Consider the following 23,720-nt stretch of genomic DNA (forward strand, 5'->3'; position numbering starts at 1 on the left):
GTCCTATTGATGCCAAATGTTGCATCCGAAATTCGATCATGGATTCAATGAAAAGATAAATTTGTGTCGGGCAAATTGAGTTGCACGCAAATCATACATGATTGAGCGGCATTATGCTTCGTGGGGTAAGTCCTTCTAACTTTATCACAATCCAAAATTCTAATTGTGACTAATACATTCCAGTCCGGCAAACATAATGAACAAACTAGAAACAATAAATAAACAATGGAAGGGCACATGTTAATATTTCCACTAATAAAAATTATGTATCGGAAATTGTGTTACTTTATTGCTCAAAATGTTGATATTAATTTTTTTCCAATAAATTCTTACCATTAATGGAATTACATTAATGCTTAACATGTGCCTTAACGGCACAAGTTAACATGACTCATAAACAATTTCATAATTAACTTCCAAATCACAATAATATTTATTTATTGAAATTTCAACAGAGTATCCTTGTAATTTCAACGTTTCCAAAATCAGAATCTTGTTTATAAACTTGAATCATCAACTAGAATTTCAAAACAACATATCCAGATATTTGTAAAACTCAATAAACATTCATAAACTCCCAAATAGTTGCAGATACACCAACTCAACATATAAATAAACAAAAGAGCCATCCACCAAGAAGGCCTACCAAAAGAGTGACATTGTTAAAACCTCATGTCTGCTAAACTTTTCAAACCTAAAAAGCAATACACAAAACACGACAATTAGGTGATATAAATTGCCATTAAAGCCAAGCTAGGGAAGTTAATGTCATATAAAGAAACTACTTACTTGCACTCCAGAAACTCCAGAAACCAACTCAGATACATCAGTAGAAGCCTTTGTATATCTTACTAAGCCATCAGTAAAAGTATCACCTGATTAATTGAAGACGAAAAAACAGACCGTCACATAAAGATTTGTTTCACCTAGCATATTTTGTTGAAGAGGAATGCCACTAAATTTGTATGAGACTGAATAGTGTTGTTGAATGGGAGATAGAACTAGATTGTTGGTTTTTTCACACAAAAAAACTGGAGTCCCAATAAAGGATGTTAAAAGCCAATGTGAGCATTCATTGCTCAAGTGAAACGTAGAAAGACTTCACATTGTTTAGCATTTTTTCAGCCGTTTTGGCTCAGTTTTCAGTATTTTCAAGCCCTCAAATGAAATTTACTCTCCAATAAAAAATATATTAACCACATTTTCAAACAACTTAAACCGCCAAACCCAGATTCATGAAAAACTCAAGATTACAAAAAAAAAAAAAAAGAGCAATGTAGAATTCAAGAAATGTGGCATATGCTTTGAGAGAAGACAAGAGTAGAACCTGGTGCACTCCTGACATCATGCACAGCGACTATTTCTCCAGCATGAGCCACTTGAATCGCCTGTCGATTTTGCAGAAGAATCCAGATTAGAATTTAAAAAAGAGATATTGCAGAACAATCATACAAAATTCTCCGACAACATTCAATACAATGAGAAGATCCACAAATCATGCTGAAAACTAAAAACTGACCCCTACCTCATCATAACTCACACCAGTCAAATAAGGAACCTGCATTTGGAGAGAAGAAGGGTTTCAGCCACAAAACTACTAGTCACAAAATGCAATAAACGAAGGCAGAGACATGAAAATGATCTTGTGAGTGCACACAGCTGCATATTGTTTTCAATCATGTTTCATGCCTCATTAAACTATTAAAAGCTAAAACTAGAATTTAAATAGACATGGCAGAACAATCATACAAAGAAAGGCTTTCACGAAGATCCACAAATCACAATGAAAATCTAAATACTAACCCCTAAATCAAGCTTTCGCGACTCAGTCGAATAAGGAACCTGCATTTGCAGGGAAGAAAGGCTTCAGCCACAAAATCACTAGTGTCAAAACAAAATAAATGAGAGCAGAGACGTGAAAATAATCGTATGAGTGCGCACCACTGCATACTGTTTTTAATCATGTTTCATGTCTCATTAAACTAGTAAAAGCTAAAATTAGAATTTAAATAGATATGGCAAAACAGTTATACAAAAGTTCTCCAAAGACAATCGATTTAATGGGAAGATCCACAAATCATGGTGAAAATGTAAAAACTAACCCCACCTTATTATTCAACCCAACCACATAAGGAACCTGCATTTTCAAAGAAGAAAGGCTTCAGCCACCAAATCACTAGTCTCATAATGCAATAAATTAAAGCAGAAACGTGAAAAGGATCGTATGAGTGCACTGTGCACACCGCTGCATATTCTTGTTATCCATGTTTCATGCCTCATTAATTTAGTAAAAGCTAAAATTAAAATATGCATAGCTATGGATGAACAATAATGCAAAAGTTCTCCAAAGACATTCGATTTAATGGGAAGATCCACAAATCATGGTGAAAATCTAAAAACTAACCCCCATCTCATCCTTTCGAGTTCGAAGCACATGAGGAACCTGCATTTGCAGAGATGGGCTTAGTAACACAATTACTGGTGTCAAAATGCAACAAGCAAAAGCAGACAAATGTAAATGATCTTATGAAGGCACACCACTTCATATTGTTTTCAATCATGTTTCATGCCTCATTAAACTAGTAAAAGCTAATATCAGAATTTAAAGAGAGATATGGCAGAACAAGTATACAAAAATTCTCAAGACATTCGATTTAAGATGAAGATCCACAAATCATGGTGAAAATCTAAAAACTAACCCCGATCTCATCTTTTCGCATCTCAATCGCATCAGGAATCTGCATTTGCAGAGAAGAATGGCTTCAGCAACAAAATCACGAGTATCAAAATGCAATAAATGAAAGCACAAACATGAAGATGATCTTACGAGTGCACACCACTACATATTGTTTACAATTATTTTTCATGCCTCATTAAACTGGTAAAAGCTAAAACTAGCACTAGTCTTTGTTGTAGCAATATTTTATAAATGTTGTAGCAATATTTAAGAAATAAAGTACAAAATGAGGGGACAAGACCTGGATATGCAAGAGGATAATATTAGACGTATAGTTAAATAGAAACTTCTAGTTTCTTGAAAAAAATAGTCAATATTGCTAGTGTGAAGTATCAGGTAAGAATTTGAATCCATGCACTGTGTTAGAGACTTGAATCCATGGACTAACTACAAAGGGATAAACCGAGGGTAAAACCCCTCGAAAAAAATTGGATAATCTGAGGTTAAATAAATATTAAGAGATCCCATCATTTGGTATATCTTTGTTCTTCATTCTTCCAAAGACAGAACTTAATTACAACAACTAAAATTGTCGGTTATTATAAATGTCATCATGAATTTAGTCATATACTTATAAAAAAAATGAACTAATTGAGTAACAAAAAACCAAGATCGTAGCAAAAAAGAAAAGCATATCCAGAACACAAAACACCATGTAAAGAGCCTTAAACTTACCTTGAATGTCTTGCCAGTGTTAGCGTTCATAACAAAATCTCCTCTCCGAATCACACCCTCATAGATCCTTCACGCAATAAAAGGAATCAGCACATATGTGTAAATTATGAGTCATGATCCATTGACACCATGAGTCAAGTATAACTTATAGGAAAATACTATTTATCACGAATTGCAACTTCGTGATTTTTCATGACTGTGTATTATTTACTCCTACTGCACCATTACCCTCTGTTTCCGTTATGTTAGAGTTGAAAGTTTGACTCTTTTTTTAGTAAAGCAACACGTAAGCATTCACATGATATTTGTGAAGATATCTTCGCTTGATTTAGCAAGGCTCTAACTTAAAACTTCAATATCTTTTTGTAGAAGGCGAATTAAATCAACCCTCCCGTAGTTGAAAATTCTCATTAAGTAGATCAAACCTATAAAAGTTCATAGATCTTTAAGCTGATATGATATTCCATCACATCATCTTACTTTAAACGTATAATACACTATTTAAAACATGTAAATATCTATTATTAAAGCATATATACCAAGGAATGTCAAATTTGACTTGCCTTCTACAAAGAGTTATTGGAGGTGTTAGTATGTTAAGTTTAACACCCCGATTTCAACAGACCATGACTGTTATAGCGACAACAACAAAAACACACTTTCGTGGTGATTAAGAAGTTCAGTTAAGTGCGATTTAAGTTCTATATTTCATATTAAAACATAAACCAAATTTACTAAATTGTCGTTTTGATAGTTAGTGGAATAAATCAATCAAATACCTGGGTTAATTTTTTTGAATTACATACAGGGTATATAAGAGATAATAGCATTAAATAGGTAAAAGTAATTAAATTTTACTTATAACAGTGACCAAGATTAGAAGCTTTTTTTCCCTTATAATAATGGCCAAAGGTAGTATATATATTAGACAAAACAAACAATTTGAAATAGGATTTAACCACATGTAAAGGTCATGGTACCTTAGATATGTTATTAGATAGGTTACGGTACCATACATACACAAACACACTCCCTCCGGTCACTATTATAGCAAAATAAAAAAACCCACTTTCATGGTGATTAAGAAATTCAGTTAGGTGTGATTAATTTTTTAGATTTCATGTTAAACATTTTGTCAAATTTACTAAATTCTCCTTTTTGAAAAGTGGAAAAACTCAATCAGATACCTGCATTATTTTTTTTAATAAATAAAGGGTATATTAGAAATAATAGCATTAAATAGTGTAACAGTAGTGAAATTTTACTTACAACAATGACCACAATTTCAAGCATTTTTTTTGTTTGTTTATAATAATGACTGGAGGTAGTATATATAAGTCAAAACAAACAATTTGAAGAAGGATTTAACCACATGTAAAGGTCACTGTACCTTAGATATGTTATGACATCATACTTTCTCTTCAATGTGAAAGCCAATGCCACAAGTGTATCCTGTTAAAATCGCCAAATAACATTAGTTTTTACCAGTAGGTTAGAATATAGCACCACAACATCATGTTTATCAAGATTTGGTGGAACAGTGTGACCTTAGCTATTATGATGTGCATAGGATTAGAGAGTGAATTAGTTTGAGTGTAGAGTTGTGCAGTTTTTTTAACTACGAACCCTAAGTTTTTCTGAGATTACAAAATTGAGCATTAGTCAATGGTTTTGTGAGCAGAAACATAAGTCCCAACTATTGATTTGGCAAGAGCTTTTTCTCAAACAAACAACAAATCAAGGTCCATGTGTGTGGTTCTAGAATGCCGAATCTGATTATGACTCAAAGCAAGTGTGCTTTGACTAATGTAATAAATGATTGGCGAGGAGATGGGAACCTGCAGCTCATGAAGTAAGGATAGCTAGCCTAGGTTCTTTCCTCTATTAATAACAAAGGCTAAGAGTAATTTTCTCACAAGCATATCATTCAGTTATTTCTTTAAATTTGGTACCTTTTCCTCACTCTTAGATGGGATGAGAGCATAATTACTAGCTTCAGTTGGACACGGCAAATAATTAAGCACACCATCCAAAAGTAGTTGCAACCCCTGTACCAGAAACAGCAAAATATAAAAAACATCAGACTGTTAAAATACAATACAAAAGAGTTGTTTGTATGTATTATTCAAGCCAAAATCAATGTTATCAAACAGTGGACATGGCAGATTGCATAGAAGGATTTTTTGCGAACAGCTACGGCCAACTTGTGAAGGATGGTGGCATGATGGCGTTTTATGGCGGAAATAATGGCTAAAAATGGAGGATTTTAGGCCTTCTTCTATGGTTCACCATCTGTAATCGTTAATTCCATCCAAATAGCAGAAGCACTTACAAAGACAGGAACCTCAGTAGACACAAAGCTCCTTTCAGTCTTCGTCAGCAAATTAATGACACAATTACGGCACTCACTCTCCCCCACTCCTAACTACGCCTAGCTAGGTGTAACTAACTGGCCAACCACACAACCTAACAACTAACTCTCCTCCCTAGCCCAGCTTTCTTCCTTCTTGTATATATTTAACACATAAAAAGTATATTTACGCTCGGATCCAACATATGATCCAAGTCAAGTTCTACCTAATTATCTCACTTAGGCCTAGAACTTGGGATGGGTGTCTCGCATTGGGATTTTAAAAGATTTGTTTAAGATAAAAAAAATTGTGGCATTCAATCATGAATTTTAATTGAATAAATATGTATTGTGGTATTCAATCACGACAATTAGGACTTTTCAAATGGGTGTCTAAATCAAGTGGCATTCAGTCAAGACTTTTACAAATTACAAAGAGTCATGTGATATTTACAAACTTTTTCATATCAGTGGATAGTTTTATAAATTATATTTGTTGGACATTGTAGTGACTTTAATTTATTATCATAAAAAGTTTTACCTTATAACATGAGATTTCTTGGGATTTTCCATTTTTATTCTTAGTTGTATGCCTTTACATATAGAATGTTCCGGCATAATTGATAAGTAACTAATTAGCTATAGAATGTTCAAGTTTGGATCATATATGTGTTCCGGCATGCTTAAGAGAGTGCATGCATATCCTAGAGAGGGTTCAAAACTTGATAGCAAGGAGGATGATATCCTAGAGGGGTTGATGTATAATAAAATCGTTATTAAGATAATTAATATCAAGAAGTTTAATAAAGTGTAGAGAATATTATGTCTCAAATTAGGAGTCCAAAGATCCCTTCAAGTCTAAACTAATCTTGGGACTATTGTTCTTAATAGGATTAACACTATTAACATGCTCTAGAAGTGGAAACCTCTTGGTGCTTTGTCTCCTAATATACGTGTCAGCCTTCTGTGACAGAGCATTATAACAGAAGAAAGTTTCTAACATTTCAAAAGAATGGTAGATCATAAATCAGATTCCCACCAACTTAACTATAGAAAGGGAATGGAAAAGCATAAAAAGCCCCATTAGCTAGCTTTTAAAACCTCAGGATTCTTACTAGATTTTATCAGACAGATCTAGCTCATTTATTATTTATCCTTTATTAATCAGCATTATTCTAAGTAGACTTATATGACAATGATTGCTCTTTTATTATTTATGACATAAGATTTGACCAGACCCAAATTTTTTGCAAAGTGTCATGGACCGCTATAGTCATCATTATACTAAGAATGCTACAAGTGAATTTGATTTCCAAAGTGAAGTCTTTGGAAGACCCCAAACAAAATTAGATCATAAACAAATTAATGTGTCAAGATTAAAAAAAAGTGTCTACCTAAGAAAGAAAGAAAGAAAGAAAGAGAGAAAGCGGGGAATGATGGTAAAGACCATACAACAGAGAATTCAAGGCAATTCAACGGGTACCTTGTATTTGAAAGCACTGCCCATGAATACGGGTATAAATTTCCGTGCTATGGTGGTCCGACGAACTGCTTCCTACACACACAATAATAACAACAAGAAAATAACTTACAAATTAAGATTTGAAAATGGGGGGTGGGGGAGAAGTAACAACTGGTTTTTATATATCATACTATCTGAAAATGCTTCCTACACATACAATAATAACAAAAAGAAACCTATATACAAAATAAGATTTATAGATGGGGGTTGGAGTGAAATAGCATCTGGTTTTCGTATATCACACTATCTGAATATGTCAAGAACCATAGACTTAATTGAAAGAAAATATTATTTTTCTCAATCGCAATGTCATAATTAACTAACAACCACTCCTTATCAAAGTCAAGACATCAATATAAAAACAAAGTTATAAAAAATCAATGCAAATATAAAAAATGCTCAAACTTCAACATCCTCTACACCTCAAGACAATATGTTGATAAACTATTTGTTAAAACAAAAACATATGAGAAATCTTTGCTAAATGTAAAACAAAATAATTAGTATGCAAAACTCCGATTAAAAAAAAAAAAAAAAACAAGACCTTGTTACTCACACACCTCAAGATCAGCTGCTGATATGGGCTTGTCACCACCGAAAGCTTCAGCAAGTTTATCGTCAACCTCGGACACAGTTTTTATAAGTTCACGCCTTTTTCCTGACACCAAGGCGTCCATATAGCCAGGAACTTCTCCAACGACAACCTTTTCTCTGCAATAAGAAACAAATTGAGTAATTTCAAGAAAGACCATAAGCATAACCATTGCAAAAGTTTCTGAAACGGACCCATTAGAACCATGAAAAAAGTAGGCCTTTAACTGCACGAGATCAACAAGTCCCTTAAAGTTATATTCCAAGCCTATTGGAACCTGCATTGCAGCACTATGATGCTGAAGCTTGGATCTTGCCTGAAAAAGAAAACCAAATGTTTTACAAATAAAAACAACAATAGGAATTTGAGTTATAAGTAAAACTTTGAAATAATTATAAAAGTGAAATTGTCAAGAACAATTAAATATTATACGTTTCTAAATGTGAACTGAAGTTAGATGCTCTGTGTATATAGAATATATAGACAAACACAGAAGATTATTATTAAAGACAGTTTTACATTTAAAGTAAGTAGCTCTAAAAGAATTTTGAATTCATTTTTTTTTCTACAACGATGTTACTGAAGTTCTCTTTATAAAATAAACTAAATTGTTCAAGTATAAATAAAACTACAAAACACATTTTATATGAAGCAACACAATTGTGATGTACAACCGCATAACTGTGCTCCACTATCCAAGATTGACAATAGTGACTTTGCAATAGTGGTTTTTCCGCTATCTACTATACCACTATAGTTTTGGGGTTTGGCGCAACAACCCACTCGCTATTTGGGATTAACAACATTAGAATCGATGACATCCAATCCATTAATCTAAAGTTTACCTGATTCACAACTTCCCACAGGTTGGCTCCCTTGTGGTCAAGATTGTCGATGAATACAAGTCTTGGAAGTTGATATGTTACCATTTGCTTATCAACAGCAATGGACTGGTCTTGCACCCCATCAACACCAGAAAGAACAAGAACGGCAGCGTCAAAGGCACGCAGAGCATTGTCAACCTCAGGAGTGAAATCAACACAAGCAGGTGTGTCAATTACGCTCATCTGCAAGGACAGAAAAATGATGAAGAATAGGCATGCTTGGATAAACAGCTTATAGCAAATGATAAAATAAAGTTATACCTTGTAGTGTTTCCTCCAGTTGAAGAAGGTAACATCAGCAGGGATAGAATCGGAAGTTGGATTGTAGATCCATTTACAGTGAGAATGGGAGTCACCTTCCTTCAAGTTCAAATCCCTACGAGTACTCTTCCATGACTCTTGTTTGACAAAAGATTCATAGTATTTTTCACTTTTCAGAACTTGTTTTCTAGCTTCCTCCATCTGTTCGAGATCACCGGTGTAGAGCCAGTATCTCTCAGTCATCCTCACCTTGGAAGGATCAAGGAGACCAGAGATCCAGATGTTTCGAATCTGCTTCATTGGCTCAGACATGGTTGCTGCTGCTGCGTTTCTTCAACTTCTAGGGTTTGTTTTTTGATAGAAAACAATAGAAATGAAATGGAAATTGTGCTATGTAAAACCCTTTGGGTAGTGCTTATGCCTTATAGCATGTGATATCATCGTCATCGTCATCTTCGTACTACACTTTGATGAATCATTTTCCCGCTTCTTCATTCTTTCTGTCGTTTTCTGTCAAACGCTGGCGTATCCAACACGCATTTTGCAAATTACTACACTACCTTTTTTTTTAAGACAGAAACTACACTCCCTTTTTATTTTCCCAATAATTACAATCAATGATTTAATTAAATAATTTTCCAAATAAAAAATATTAAGTAAAATCACTTCACATACCCTCTTCCTTTTTCTTCCTCCACCTTGCTGGTTGAGCCTTTTTTTAACTTGGAATTATATTTTTATTTTTTAATCTAAATAAGGGATTTTCATATAAATCAGATTTTTCTTTCATTCCTTAAATTTAATTTAAATTTAAATTTGAGCCTTGACCAAAAAAAATAATCAAATTTGAGAAGATAAAAGGGCTGTTAAGAACGAATTTGTACACACTATAACCTTATTTTATTTTATTTTTGGTAACTGAGAGGGCATTTATTTAGTTAATTATTAATTTATCTACTTATTTGGGTGTGATCCAAGACATAGAGTCCCTCTCAAAAAAAGAAAAAAGAAACAGAGTTTTTCTAGTGTGTATCCAGACCCTTATATCCAAGTCGGTTTGTTTTGTTCTTATGTTAAGTTAGATTTTGCCTTCAAAATTTATTCCACAAGTTAGAAATAGAAATTTTTTATTTTAAAATTTATAAGTTTATTATTCGACTCACTTTTATAAATTTAACAGACATAAATAATTTTACCTTCAATTCACTGTTTTTTAAATCAGTTTTACAAATTAATTGACTCAAAATTATGGTTTCTTAAAGCACAACCAAACATGCACTAACACAAAACAACCATTTTTCTATTTTGAGTGTAATACCAATTTTACTTTTGCATGATCACTGATTTTTTCTCATTTTGCAGGAAACACTGTTGAGCCATCACATGTCTCTTTCGTTCTTGTACCCTCCTTTTCCTAATAAAGCTTTAGTCTTCACCAAAATTTCACTCCATCAAAAAGGAGAGCCTTTTAACAGACCCAAATAGAAGTCTAATGAGCATCTCTCCATAAACAGATATGTAGCTAGTGCCAATACAAAACAAAAGTTGCGCCATATATGTGGAATTTATCCCCTTAATCCATTTGTTTTTTACTTGTCATTTCTAAATATGATGTTTTTCGTTTTTAGTTATTTAGCATTATGCATAGTGGCCAAGATGTGGCTAGTACATGTCTTTATTTGGTGCAACAAATTCGCAAGTTGTTGGAGCTAGATATTGGAAGATAAAAGTGTGTCATTTCTATTATAAATTAAATACCTGTGTTGATGTTTTAGCAAAAGAGTGCGTGCGATGGAGGTTTCACTTTGTTTATCTATGAGCATGTCTCTGCTCATGTTAGTTTATTACTTTCAAGTCCTACTAAAGAAGAAACTACTAACACACAATGAACATACTAACATTATCTAATAAAATTAAGAATTAAGATCCATTCACAACATGTGTCAACGGATCCGATGACACCAAATCTCATCCATTAAATTGGTTTAATCTAAAGATTATTAATTATTCACTTGAAACACACCAAATAATTTCTACTCTACGCTGCACTCTAACTCGTTCGTCTATCTCGTTTTTTAGGTCTTTGTATATACATCGGTGCTTTTCCTCCTCGTCTAAATCGTGGAAAATTGGTTCATCAATCATGAATCAACTAGACCTCAATTTGATTGCAACTTTTCCCCCCTTTGTTTCCTTGTTATAAATTTCTTCAATATTTTGTGTTACCCATTTTTCATATTCTGTTCTTTTCAGTTTTTTACCCTAAAAAGGTCCATTTTTTATGGTAGGCCCAAAGATTGACGATAAAGATCACCATTGATATCGTTAAGTTATAAACAATCTGATTGGAAGTGATAAGAAACTTATTTTGCTATATGGTTCTTGCTGATGCCAAACATGCACACCATCAAAATAAAAGACAATATTACCAAACAAAAATGTCATTCCTAAATATGATGTGTTTCGTTTTAGTTGTTTTATATTTGACGAATATCACACTAAGTGTTTAAAACAAATTAGTTGTACACTGATGGTGCAAGCAAGAATAGAGTGAGCAGGTGCGGTGGTCTGATTAGAGGTGCAAATGATGAATGGCTTTTCCAATTTTTTTTGAGAAATATGGTTCTTACATTGCTGAGTTGTAAGATGTGTTTGATGACGTTGGCCTAAAGTAGAGGTTGCGAGAAGGTAGAGTTACACTCAACAATACAACGGTGTTTACTGTTTAGCATTATGTGTAGCGGCCAAGCTTTCAGTTCAAAATAATATTTACTCAAATTTCGAGATGGTATCATTTGTAATTTCAACGTTTCCAAAATTAGAATCTTGTTTAAATAAATGTATCATCAATCAGATTCTGAAAATGACATATCTAGATATATGTACAACTCAAAATAAAACATTTGTAAACTCCCAAATAGTGGCAAATACACCACCTCAACATATACATAATCAAAAGAGTTGTCCACCAAGGAGGCCTATCAAAAGAGTGACATTACTGAAACTTCGAGTCTGCTAAACTTTCGAAACCTAAAAAGCAATACACAGAACAAGACAATTAGGTTATATAAATTGCCATTAAAGCCAAGGTAGGGAAGTTAATTTGTCATATTTAGAAACTACTTACTTGCACTCCAGAAACTCTTGAAACCAACTCAGAAACATCAACAGAAGCCTTTCTATATCTTACTAATCCATCAGTAAAAGTATCGCCTGATTAAATAATGAACACGAAAAAACAGATTGTCAAATTAACATTTGTTTCACTGTCATATTTTGTTCGAGTGGAATGCCCATAAATTCGTATGAGATTGGATTGTGTTGTTTAATGGATTATAGAGCTAGAGTATTGGTTTTTTCACATACAAAAACTGGAGTCCCAATCAAGGATGTTACAAGGCAGTGTTAACTGTGAACATCCATTGCTGAAGTGACACGTATAAAGACTTACCGTGTTTAGCATTTTTTCAGTATTTTCAAGCACTCAATGAAATTCACTCTCCACTAAAAATAATAATAACCACATTTTCAAACAGCTTAAACCACCAACAATATATTAATGAAAAACTCATTCTAACATAAAAAGAGCGATGTAGAATTCAATAAATGTAGCATATGCTTTGAGAGAAGAGAAAAGTAGAACCTGCTGCATTAATAACATCATGTACAGCGACGATTTCTCCAGCATGTGCCACTCCAAACACCTGTTGATTTGGGAGAAGAATCCCGATTAGAATTTAAAGAGATATAGCAGAACAATTATACAAAAGTTCTCCAATGACATTCAATATATTGAAAAGATCCATAAATCATGGTGAAAATTTAAAAACTAATCCCCACCTCATCATTACGCACCCAAAACAAACAAGGAGCCTGCATTTGCAAACAAAGTCTTCAGCCAAAAAATCACTAGTCTCAAAATGCAATAAATAAAGGCAGAGACATGAATATGATCTTATGAGTGCACACAACTGCATATTCGTTTTCAATCATGTGCCATGCCTCTTTAGACTACTAAGAGCTAAAATTAGAATTTAAATAGATATGGCAAAAAAATAATACAAAATTTCTCCCAAGACATTCAATTTAATGGGATGATTCACTAATCAAGGTGAAAATCTAAAAACTAACCCCCAAGTCATCCTTCCGCGGCTCAGTCGTATAAGGAACCTGCATTTGAAAAGAAGGCTTCAGCCGCAAAATCACTAGTTTAAAAAAAATAATGAAAGCAGAGACATGAAAGAAAATGATTATGAGTGCACACCCTTGCATATTGTTTTCGATAATTTTTCATGCCTCATTAAACTAGTTAAAGCTAAAATTAGAATTTAAAGAGATCCGGCAGAACAATTATGCAAGAGTTCACCATAACATTTGATTTAATGAGAAGATCCAAAGATCATTATGAAAATCTAAGAACTAACCTTAGTCTCATCCTCTCTCGCCTCAATCGAATGAGGAACCTGCATTTAGAGTGAAGAAAAGCTTCAGTCACAAAACTACATGTCTCAAAGCAGAAACATAAAAAGGATCTTATTAGTGCACACCGCAGCATATTGTTTTGAATCATTTTTCATGCCTCGTCAAACTAGTATAAGCTAATATTAAAATTTAAAAAGAGATATGGCAGAACAATCATACAAAAGTTCTCCAAAGACATTTGTTTAATGGGAGGATCCACAAAACTGGAAGAAAATTTAAAAACTAACCCCCATCTTATCCTTTTGCACTGCCTCAAAGAAATGAGGAACCTGCATTTGCAGAGAAGAAAGGCTTCAGCAACAAGATAACAAGTGTCAAAATGCAATAAATGAAAGCAGAAACAGGAAAATGATCTTATGACTGCACACCACTGCATATTGTTTTTAATCGTTTTTCATGCCTCATTAAACTGGTAAAAGCTAAAACTAGTAGTTGTCTTTGCTATAGCAATATTTTTAGAAAAAAAGGTGCAAAACGAGGGGACAAGACCTGGATATGCAAGAGGGTAATATTAGAAGTATGGTTAAATAGATACTTCTCGCTAGGAAAAGTTTCTTGAAAAATAGTCAATATTGCCAGCAGTATCAAGCAAGAAATTGAATCCATGCACTGTTAGAGACTTGAATCCATGGACTAGTAATAAATGGATAATCTGAGGACAAATTAATATTAAAAGATCCCATCATTTTTGGTATATCTTTGTTATGCATTCTTAGCAAGACAGAACTTAATTACACCTACTACAATTGTAGGTTATCATAAATGTCATCTTGAATTGAGTCGTATATTTATAAAAAATGAACTAATTGAGTAACAAAAAACAAAGATTGTAGAAACAAAGCAGATCCACAACACAAAACACCATGTGCACAAGACAAATGCAATCAAAGTAGAACAATGAAGAGCCTTAAACTTACCTTGAACGTCTTGCCAGTATTAACGTTCGTAATAAATTCTCCTTTACGGATGGCACCATCATAGATTCTTCACACAATAAAAAAGCAACACGTGTATGTAAAAATTATGAGTCAGGATCCACACCATGAGTCAAATTTAACTTAAACCTTAATATCTCTTTGTAGGAGGTGAATTAAATCAATCCAACCTTTGAATTGAAATTTTTTGTTCAGTAGATCAAACATATAAAATTCATATATCTTTAAACCGATATGATATTCCATCCCAACATCTTACTTTAAACGTATATAATACACTATTTAAAATATATGTAAATATCTATTATTATTAAAACATATAAATCGCTTCCAATCAGTCTTTGTAGAAGGAGAATCAAATGACATACATACATGCACACCCTTCCTCCGGTCACAATTATAGCAAAAACAAAAATCGCTTTCATGGTGATTAAGAATTTCAGTTAAGTGCATTAATTTTCTAGTTTTCATGATAAAACATAAGTCAAATTTACTAAATTGTCCTTTTGATAGTTAGCGGAAAAAATAAAGCAAATGCTCACGTTAATTTTTTTTTTTTATTTACATGAGTATATTAGTTAAATTTTACTTCTAACAATGACCAAGATTTGAAGTTTTTTTTTTTTTGCCGATAATAATGACCGTAGGTAGTGTGTGTGTTTGTCTATATATATATAAGACAACAAACAATTTGAAAATAGGATTTAACCACATATAAAGGTTACGGTACCTTAAATATGTTATTGCATCGTACTTCCTCTTCAATGTGAAAGCCAATGCCACAAGTGTATCCTGTTAAAATAGCCAATAATATTCTTTTTTAGCAGTATAAAAAAATAACATAACAACACCATGTTTATCAAGTTTTGGTGGAACAGTGTGGTCTTTGCTATTATGTGATGCATATGATTAGAGAGTGAATTAGTTTGAGTGTAGAATTGTGCAGTCTTTTTTACTAAGAATCCCATGTTTGTCTCCGACATTGGGAAATGATGCAGTAGAGACATAGCAGTTGTGTGAATTTGGGGACGATACAGAAAAGCCGGGAGGAACGGAGGGAGTGACAAGAGGGAAACCAATGATAGGTATGGAAGGTGAGAGATATCAGGAGTGGAGGCAGAATGAGTTGTGTTAGACTTGGGAGGCAACAAATCAAGATAAGGGAACCTATGTTCATTGAAGATAACTTTAGAAACATAGAGATGACCATTAGAGGCCAAGCACCTGTATCCTTTATGAGAAGTGAATAGCCAAGAGAGACACACTCTTGAGACAAAATTGGAGTTTGTGTTTGTTGTAAGGTCTGAGAAGAGGGAAACATGAGCAACCCAAACATTGGAGGAAACTATAGTCAGGTGGCTGAGCAAAGAGCTTGGTATAAGGAACATCAAAGTTCAGGGAGGATGTGAGGAGTCTATTAATAAGATAGACAGTAGTAAGAAAAGCACAGTCCCAGAATTTGTAGGTATGGAAGCCTGAGCCAAAAGAGTGAGTTCTAACTCAACAATATGCCTATGTTTCCTTTTCACAACACCGTTTTGGTGACGTGTGTGAGGGAAAATCACACGATGAGAGATGCCAAATGAAATGATATGCCTATGTTTCCTCTCCTTTAGTAAATAGATCCATGTGAACCAAGTGTAGGCATCCACAAATGAAATTTAGTAGGAATAGCAACTACTGGAAATAAAGGGAGCAGGGCCCAACAAATCAGTGTAAATAAGTTTGAAAGGATGTGAATAAGTATTTTTAAGACAAATGAGAGGGCAGCCATGTGCCTTTCCCATGCAACAAGATGAACAAAAATCAAGCTCAGTTTTATTGACAAATCAAATTTTACAATGGTTCAGTACACGTCTTTGAACATCAATGCTAGGGCAACCAAGCCTAGCATGCCACAGAGAAAAAAACTTATTTATAAAGCTACTAGCAGAATTTACATAAGCTACAGTAGTAGACCACAGTTACCTAGCCTAGGTTCTTTCCTTTATTAGTAACAAAGGCTAGGAGTAATTTTCTCCCAAGCAATTCAAATAATCTCATTCAATTGTTTCTTTGAACTTGGTACCTTTTCCTCATTGTTTGATTGTATGATAGCAGAATTACTAGCTTCAGTTGGACACGGCAAATAATTAAGTAGACCATCCAAAAGTAATTGTAGCCCCTGTACCAGAAACAACAAAAAACAAAAAAATATAAGCTTGTAAGGTATTACAACAACAACCAAGCCTTATCCCACTAAGTGAGATCAGCTACATGGATCAAATTACGCCATAATATTTTATCATAAATCATAAGCTTGTATGTATTGTTCAACCCAAAATCAAAGTTATCAAATAGTGGCCATGGCAGAATGCAGTGAAGGATTTTTTTGCAACAGCTATGGCCAATTTGTGAAGTATGGCGGCAGATGGCATTTTATGGCGGAAATAGCGGGGCTAAAAATGGAGGATTTTTGGCCTTCTTCTATGGTTCACCAAATGTAATCGTTAACTCCATCCAAAATAGCAGAAGTTCTTACATAGAGAGGACCCTCAGAAGAGCCACTGTCCCCCACTCCTTCGATTCTTTGTCAACAAACTAATGACACAACTATGGCCCTCATTCTCCCCCACTCCTACGTACCCATAGCTAGGCTTAACTAACTGTCCAACTAACCCAGCCTAACCACTAACTCTCTTCCCTGGGCCACTATTCTTCCTTTTTGCACTAATAGCAAGCCAACCAGAACCAGCTTCAACGCTGGTAATTCACATCACAAATCCAATGTGAACTAGGAAGTAAAACTGACCACTTTATGTCAAAAATCTTTGGTAGCTACCACAGTGGACTTGGGCAATGGAGGGCTAGCATAGCTTTAGATATGTGGATGGATCTTACTTACAAGGCATGTTCATATTATATAAATCCATAAAGTTCTTTAAAATCAAATAAATTCTTATGATATAGATAAGTCTATTGATTAAAAAAATCTTATAAGTGATAGGGATGTAACGATATTGGGCCAGCAATGCGGGCCTAAGGTGTGGAAAGTCTGCGAGGAGAAATAGGAAGTATCACTACTGATGTGGCAGTAGGGTCAGTGTGAGAAGGTGTGGTTTGATTATAATTTCTGTTATCAAGGAGAATCCGAAAAAGGGGGAGGTTATGCAGAAGTTTGTTTTCTGTTTGTGAGGCATAGAATTGTAATCTCTCTGCGGAGCTCAGCTCCAGGGTGGATTGGGAGTGTGTTCCCATCTGTATTTGCAATTTCTAATTCAATAATACCAACACCTATCGAGGATGCAAGTAATATAGAATGTTCAAGTTTGTATCATATTGATTATTAGCTAAATATTGAATGTTCAAGTTTGGATCAGATTAGTGTTCAGGCATGCCTAAGTGTGTGCATGCATGTGAGAGAATATTATAAGGGTTCAAAACATGATAGCAAGGATGATATCCTCCTACAGGGATTGATGTTTAAAAAAATTATTAAGATGATTAATATAAAAAAAGTTTAATAAAGTGTAAAGTATATTATGTCTCAAGTTAGGAGTCCAAAGATCCCTTAAAGTCTAAACTAATGTTTAGATTATTGTTCTTAATAGGATTAACACTAATGACATGCTCCGGAAGCGCATTCCTCTTGGTGCTTTGTCACAGTAGAAAGCTACAAACTTTCCAAAAGAATGGTAGATCATAAATCAGATTTCCACCAACATAACATAAGTATAGCAAGGGAATGGAAAATCTTAAAAAGTAGCAGTAGCCAGCTTTTAAAACAGCAGGATTCTTACTAAATTTTATCAGACAGATATTGCTCATTTATTATCTATTAAACAGCATTATTCTAAGTAGATTTATTCATATGACATAAGATTTGACAGACCCAAAAAGTTTGCATAGTGGCATGGACGTACTACGAATGTTACAAGTGAATTCAATTTCCAAAGTGAAGTCTTTGAACAACATTAAATTCAAGGCAATTCAACGGTTACCTTATATTTGAATGCACTGCCCATGAGAAATGGTATAAATTTCCGTGCTATGGTGGCCCGACGAACTGCTTCCTACACACACAATAATAACAAAAAGAAAATAATTTACAAAATAAGATTTGAAAATGGGGGGTGGGGGCGAAGTAACAACTGGTTTTCATATATCACACTATATTTGAAAATGCACATCTGCCTTCAGTGGTACATGGACAAAAAGTGGGTTTTCCTTCAGTGGTGCATATTAAAACCAAATAATTAATATGCAAAACTCAAATGAAAAAAAGTATATATACACTGTTGATCACACACCTTAAGATCAGCAGCTGATATGGGCTTGCCAATGCAAAAAGCTTCAGCAAGTTTACCGTCCACCTCGGACACAGTTTTTATGAGTTCATGCCTTTTTTCTGACACCAAGGCTTCCATATATGTGGGAACTTCTTCAACGACAACCTTTTTTCTGCAATAAGAAACATTTGAGTGATTTGAAGAATAACCACAGGCAGAACCAATGAAAAAGTTTCAGAAACAGACCCATTTGAATCATGAAAAAAGTAGGCCTTTAACTGCACGAGATCAACAAGTCCCTTAAAATTATATTCCAAGCCTATTGGAACTTGGACTGCAGCACAATGATGTTGAAGTTTCGATCTTGCCTGAAAAATGTAACAAAATGGTCTACAAATTAAATAAAAACAAGAAGTTAAATTTGAATTTTATATAAAAATGTCCAATGTCAATAATAATTAAATAGCATAGGCTTTTAATTTCTAAATCTAACCTTAAATCTACAATGAAGTTACTGAAGTTGTCTTTATAAATTAAACAAAATTGTTCAAGTAGCAATAAACTACAAAACCCATGTTATCAATATCAGTGTGAAGCAACATGATTGCAATGTACGACATAGAACAGAAACAACTGCACAATTTGCTCCACCATCCTAGCTAGATTGACAACGTGGAAGTTTACCTGATTTAAAACTTGCCACGGATTTGCTCCCTTTTGGTCAAGATCATTGACGAATACAAGTCTTGGAAGTTGATATGTTATCATTTGCTTATCCACAGCAATGGACTGGTCCTGCACCCCATCAACGCTAGAAAGAACAAGAACAGCACTGTCAAAGGCACCCAGAGCATTCTTAACTTCAGAGGTGAAATCAAAACAATTAGTTGTGTCCATTATGCTCATCTGCAAGAAGGTACAAATTTTAAAGAAATTAAATAATATAAAAAACATTAACTGAAGAATATGGGCATGTTTGGATAAACAGCTTATTGCACAAAAACGCTTATGTATAAGCTTACAAAAGATATTTTTATAGCTAAACATAACCTTAAATTGTTTTTATAAGCTAGTTCTCCCAAACAGACTGAAGAGCTTATAGCAGTAGATAAGCTCAAAAAAGTTAATCCAAAATCGGTTTACTACTGTTACTGCTACTACCATTTCATCCATGAATAATGCAATGCATGCAAGAAAGTGAGAAAAATATGTGATTATAGATTATGATTATTAGTACCTTATGTTTCCTCCAGTTGAAGAAAGTGAGATCAGCAGTGATAGAATCTGCAGTGGGAGCATTAATGAGCCATTTGAGATGGGTAAAGCTACCTGGTTGTTTTTTCAAGGCACGAACTTCACTGACCCATGACTCTTGTTTAATATAAGACTCATGCTCCTTATCACGCTTAATAATATCCTTTCTAGCATCCTCCATCAAATCGACATGACCCGAATAAAGCATCTCCCTCAATGTGAGAGTCACCTTAGAAGGGTCCAGAAGCCCCGAAATCCAGACATTGCGCAGCCGCGCCGGTGAGAAGTGAGTGGGGTGGGAAGAATGAGAAGTGGTGGAGGTGTAGTAGTAGCGGAGGCGCTGTAAGGAGCATTTCGAGAAACGAGCCATGTTTGAAGGTGGAAGATGGATGGGTAAAACCCTTGGGGGTGGGTTTATAGATTTGATGCTAAATCGTCATCATCATCATCATCGTTATTTTCCGTACTACACTCATTTTCCCGCTTCTTCTTCATTCTTTCTGTCGTCTTCTGTCAAACGCTGCCGTATCCAACACGCTTTGCAAATTACTACACAGCCTTTTTATTTTCCCAACAAATTACAATCAATTAAATAATAAATGTTATTTTCCAAATAAATTAAAAGGGAATTGTTTTGAATTTAAAATCACTCCGCCTCTTCTATCTAATTTCCTCTTCCATTTTTTAGTTCAGAAATTCATATGTATCTTTAATTTTGTAGGCAAAATTACGCATTATTTTTTTAAGCAATTCGTGCTTTAACTTAATTTTAAACAACATTTGTCGTCTTTTATCTTTTTTATTTCAATTTAGTCCTTTATATTATAAAATGACAATATCTTATCATTTGCAATGAGATTTTATTTCAATGAAATATGAGTTTCATAGTTTGTATGGTGCATATTTGGGTTTGTTTATGAGTTTGATGATTTTTTTTTTACAAAAAAGGATAATTTTGTTGACATTTTATAATATAAAGGACTAAATCGGGACAAAAAAATATAAAGGACGAAAATGTTACCTGAATTAACTTAAGAGATAAATTGTGTAATTTTTACTATTTTTTATCTTTCAATTTAAATAAGTGATTTTCACGTAAAGAAATGATGTTTTGACAACTATTTCGTGACAATTTTTGGACAATTTTCTATGTCATATACTCATATTTATATTGTATTCTTACTCTTTGTCTTTCTATTTTCCTCTATGTTGTTTGACAAAATTATCCTTCTATAAAATTTAATTTTCAGAAATGATATATAGACACAAAAATCAAAGCAATAGATGGAGAAGGTAAAAACATAATGTGATAATGAGAAAAAATTATCAAAAAAGTTGGTAAAAAATAGTTGTACAAATATCATTTATCTTGTTGTTTTTGAGCAATATAAAAAGAGATAAATAAAATTGTCTTAAAGGTTTAGTTCTTTAAACATCATTACTCTTTCACATAAATCATATTTTTCTTTCCTTGTACGTTGTTTTATTTGTTGTCTTCGTACAATATTGTCTAATTTTCTATCTTATTGTTGTGATGTTTGTTTTGTTTAGATTGAAATATTAATGACTTGTCAGAAAATATTTAATATTAATGAGTAGGTGTCGTTGCAATTTATAGTAATTCTAAAAGAGTTTCTAATTACATCCTGTACATATACTTAAACTCAGTTTAAGTAGGTCGTGTAAACCGAGTTTAAGTGTACATTTAAAAGTTCAACCTTGTTCAATGATTATACGTAATCTCAGTTTAAGTATGTACATGTAAACTTATTTTAAGTAGGTCATGTAAACTAAGTTTAAGTGTACATACTTAAACTCAGTTTAAGTAGATCATGTAAACTTAGTTTAAGTAGCTCATGTAAACTGAGTTTAAGTATAAGTAGGTCATGTAAACTCGGTTTAAGTAGGTCATGTAAACTGAGTTTAAGTGTACATCTAAAAGTTCAACCTTATTCAATGATTATACGTAATATCAGTTTAAGTATGTACATGTAAACTTAGTTTAAGTAGGTCATGTAAATTGAGTTTAAGTGTACATACTTAAACTCAGTTTAAGTAGGTTATGTAAACTAAGTTTAACTAGATTATGTAAACTAAGTTTACATGAACCTACTTAAACTGAATTTAAGTTAACTTCAACAATGTAAAACTGAAACTGTCGTACAGCGCAGTTGAACAAGAAGAAGAAAATAGAAACCAACGTTATTGAAAAAGAAGAAAAAATTCACTTATTTATATGCAATCGAGTATGAATGAAAGATGTTTTGATTCACTCTTTAATCTTCCATAGAGATTAATTGAACATCAGGATTGTTGATCGTTGGCGGGTGAAAGAGAGTGGAATTTTAGAGTGACAATGAATGAAATCAAGATTTTAAGAAAATTTATTTAAAAGGATAATTTTGGTATTATCAAAAACTTTTTAAAAAAATTAGGTGTAACCAGAAATGTATAGGGTGTGAATAGAAAAACTCATCCTAAAAACGGATATGTTTCCTTTTTCATGATGCTAATAACTTGAATGTTGAGAGATTGTTAGCATATGTTTTCTTTTTGGCTTAATGGCAGTTTATGTTTTCTTTTTGGCTTAATAGCAGTTTTTGGTCCTTAAGTATCAAGAAGTTGTGATTTTGGTCCACTAATAAAATAAAATACAATGCAGCCCCTAATACTTAGGAGTTCAAAGCTGCTATTAAGCCTTCCTTTTTCACTGAAACCGTGTTTATATAGAAATCAACAATTTTTTTACAAACAATTTTTTTACTTTTGAAAAGTTAAATTCACAACTTTTCACCATTTTCCAATACAATTTTTCTATTTTTTTCTCTCTTAATCAATTCCTAAGGGCACTTTTTAACATTTCTCATGTTAAATTTAATGTTCTTGTTTCGTTTTCATAATATTTATGTTTAAGTTTTTATTTTTGGGTTAAAGAGTCTCGCATCGAATAAAAGATGATCTGACAATGTGTTTATAAATGGTGACAATCTTCACCTCGCAAGCCATTTTTGTGGGATTGTGTTAGGCCCAACCACGATTTCTAAAATGGTATTAGCCTCCTCCAAGATCTGTTGGGTCACCTGCTATCAAGTTTCCGTTATCGAGCCACCCACCATTTATGTCCACGCTTCAGATGTCCAATCCTGAGCGTGAGGGAGTGTGTTAAAGAGTCCCACATCGGATAAGAGATGGTCTGACAATGTGTTTTTAAGTAGGAACATTCCTCACCTCACAAGCTAGTTTTGTGGGGTTGCATTAGACCCAACCACTGTTTCTAAATGCCACATTAATTATAGATACAAAGTTTTGCCTTATGAATTGAATTTTTTGATTCAAATCATCAATCCATTGTTGGTCAAATTTAACTTTTAATATTCATATCATATGCATTAATTTAAATATGATAAAAAATGTGTTGTTAAGAGTAAATTTGTGTACACTATTTATTGGCAAAGCGACCATGTGAGACCCTTGACGAGTTGTGTACACTATTTTTGCTTTGTCCTGGCTTTTTTATGTTACTCGATATGGTGCTTAGACTTATGATTATTAAGGTAGTGTCTGTGTTTAAGGCAAGCTTTTTGTTTCATTAGGATCACTTGGCTTGCTGCATTGCTTGTTTGTAGTGGGATGTACAGTCCTTTTCCTTTCCAATAAGGCTTAATATCCTTTTCTTTTGTCCCACTAAATAACTTGTGACCAGTGGCCACTCTATTTATGTGATATAAATATTCAAGTAATGATTGAGGATACATGGATA

General features: G+C 33.4%; 2 protein-coding genes across 3 annotated transcripts; both read right to left on the bottom strand.

Annotated features, from left to right (window-relative positions):
• Window positions 1-476: 476 nt before the first annotated feature.
• LOC11409545 (elongation factor G-2, mitochondrial) lies at window positions 477-9,446 on the bottom strand. Its single transcript, XM_003594367.4, has 16 exons — window positions 9,022-9,446; window positions 8,722-8,943; window positions 8,071-8,192; window positions 7,845-7,995; window positions 7,246-7,317; window positions 5,365-5,460; window positions 4,803-4,864; window positions 3,413-3,479; window positions 2,700-2,738; window positions 2,405-2,443; window positions 2,108-2,137; window positions 1,804-1,842; window positions 1,526-1,558; window positions 1,328-1,388; window positions 790-875; window positions 477-694 (listed from the first exon to the last, which is right to left on the bottom strand). Exons 1-16 carry the CDS (start codon window positions 9,331-9,333, stop codon window positions 689-691), a joined length of 1,437 nt encoding a protein of 478 aa, XP_003594415.2. The 5' UTR covers window positions 9,334-9,446; the 3' UTR covers window positions 477-688.
• Window positions 9,447-11,823: 2,377 nt separating this feature from the next.
• On the bottom strand, window positions 11,824-20,460 carry LOC11408020 (elongation factor G-2, mitochondrial). Of its 2 annotated transcripts, XM_003594369.4 has the most exons (15): window positions 19,944-20,460; window positions 19,391-19,612; window positions 18,953-19,074; window positions 18,728-18,878; window positions 18,419-18,490; window positions 16,507-16,602; window positions 15,169-15,230; window positions 14,421-14,487; window positions 13,731-13,772; window positions 13,446-13,484; window positions 13,153-13,191; window positions 12,862-12,894; window positions 12,665-12,725; window positions 12,149-12,234; window positions 11,825-12,051 (listed from the first exon to the last, which is right to left on the bottom strand). In XM_003594369.4, exons 1-15 carry the CDS (start codon window positions 20,328-20,330, stop codon window positions 12,037-12,039), a joined length of 1,494 nt encoding a protein of 497 aa, XP_003594417.2. In that variant the 5' UTR covers window positions 20,331-20,460; the 3' UTR covers window positions 11,825-12,036. The 2 variants fall into 2 exon arrangements, 1 of the variants encoding a protein (XP_003594417.2); XR_005644079.1 differs by lacking the exon at window positions 14,421-14,487 and having other exon boundaries at window positions 11,824-12,051.
• Window positions 20,461-23,720: the final 3,260 nt, after the last annotated feature.

This window comes from Medicago truncatula, chromosome 2 (genome assembly GCF_003473485.1).
Source record: "Medicago truncatula cultivar Jemalong A17 chromosome 2, MtrunA17r5.0-ANR, whole genome shotgun sequence".
Taxonomy (NCBI): domain Eukaryota; kingdom Viridiplantae; phylum Streptophyta; class Magnoliopsida; order Fabales; family Fabaceae; genus Medicago; species Medicago truncatula.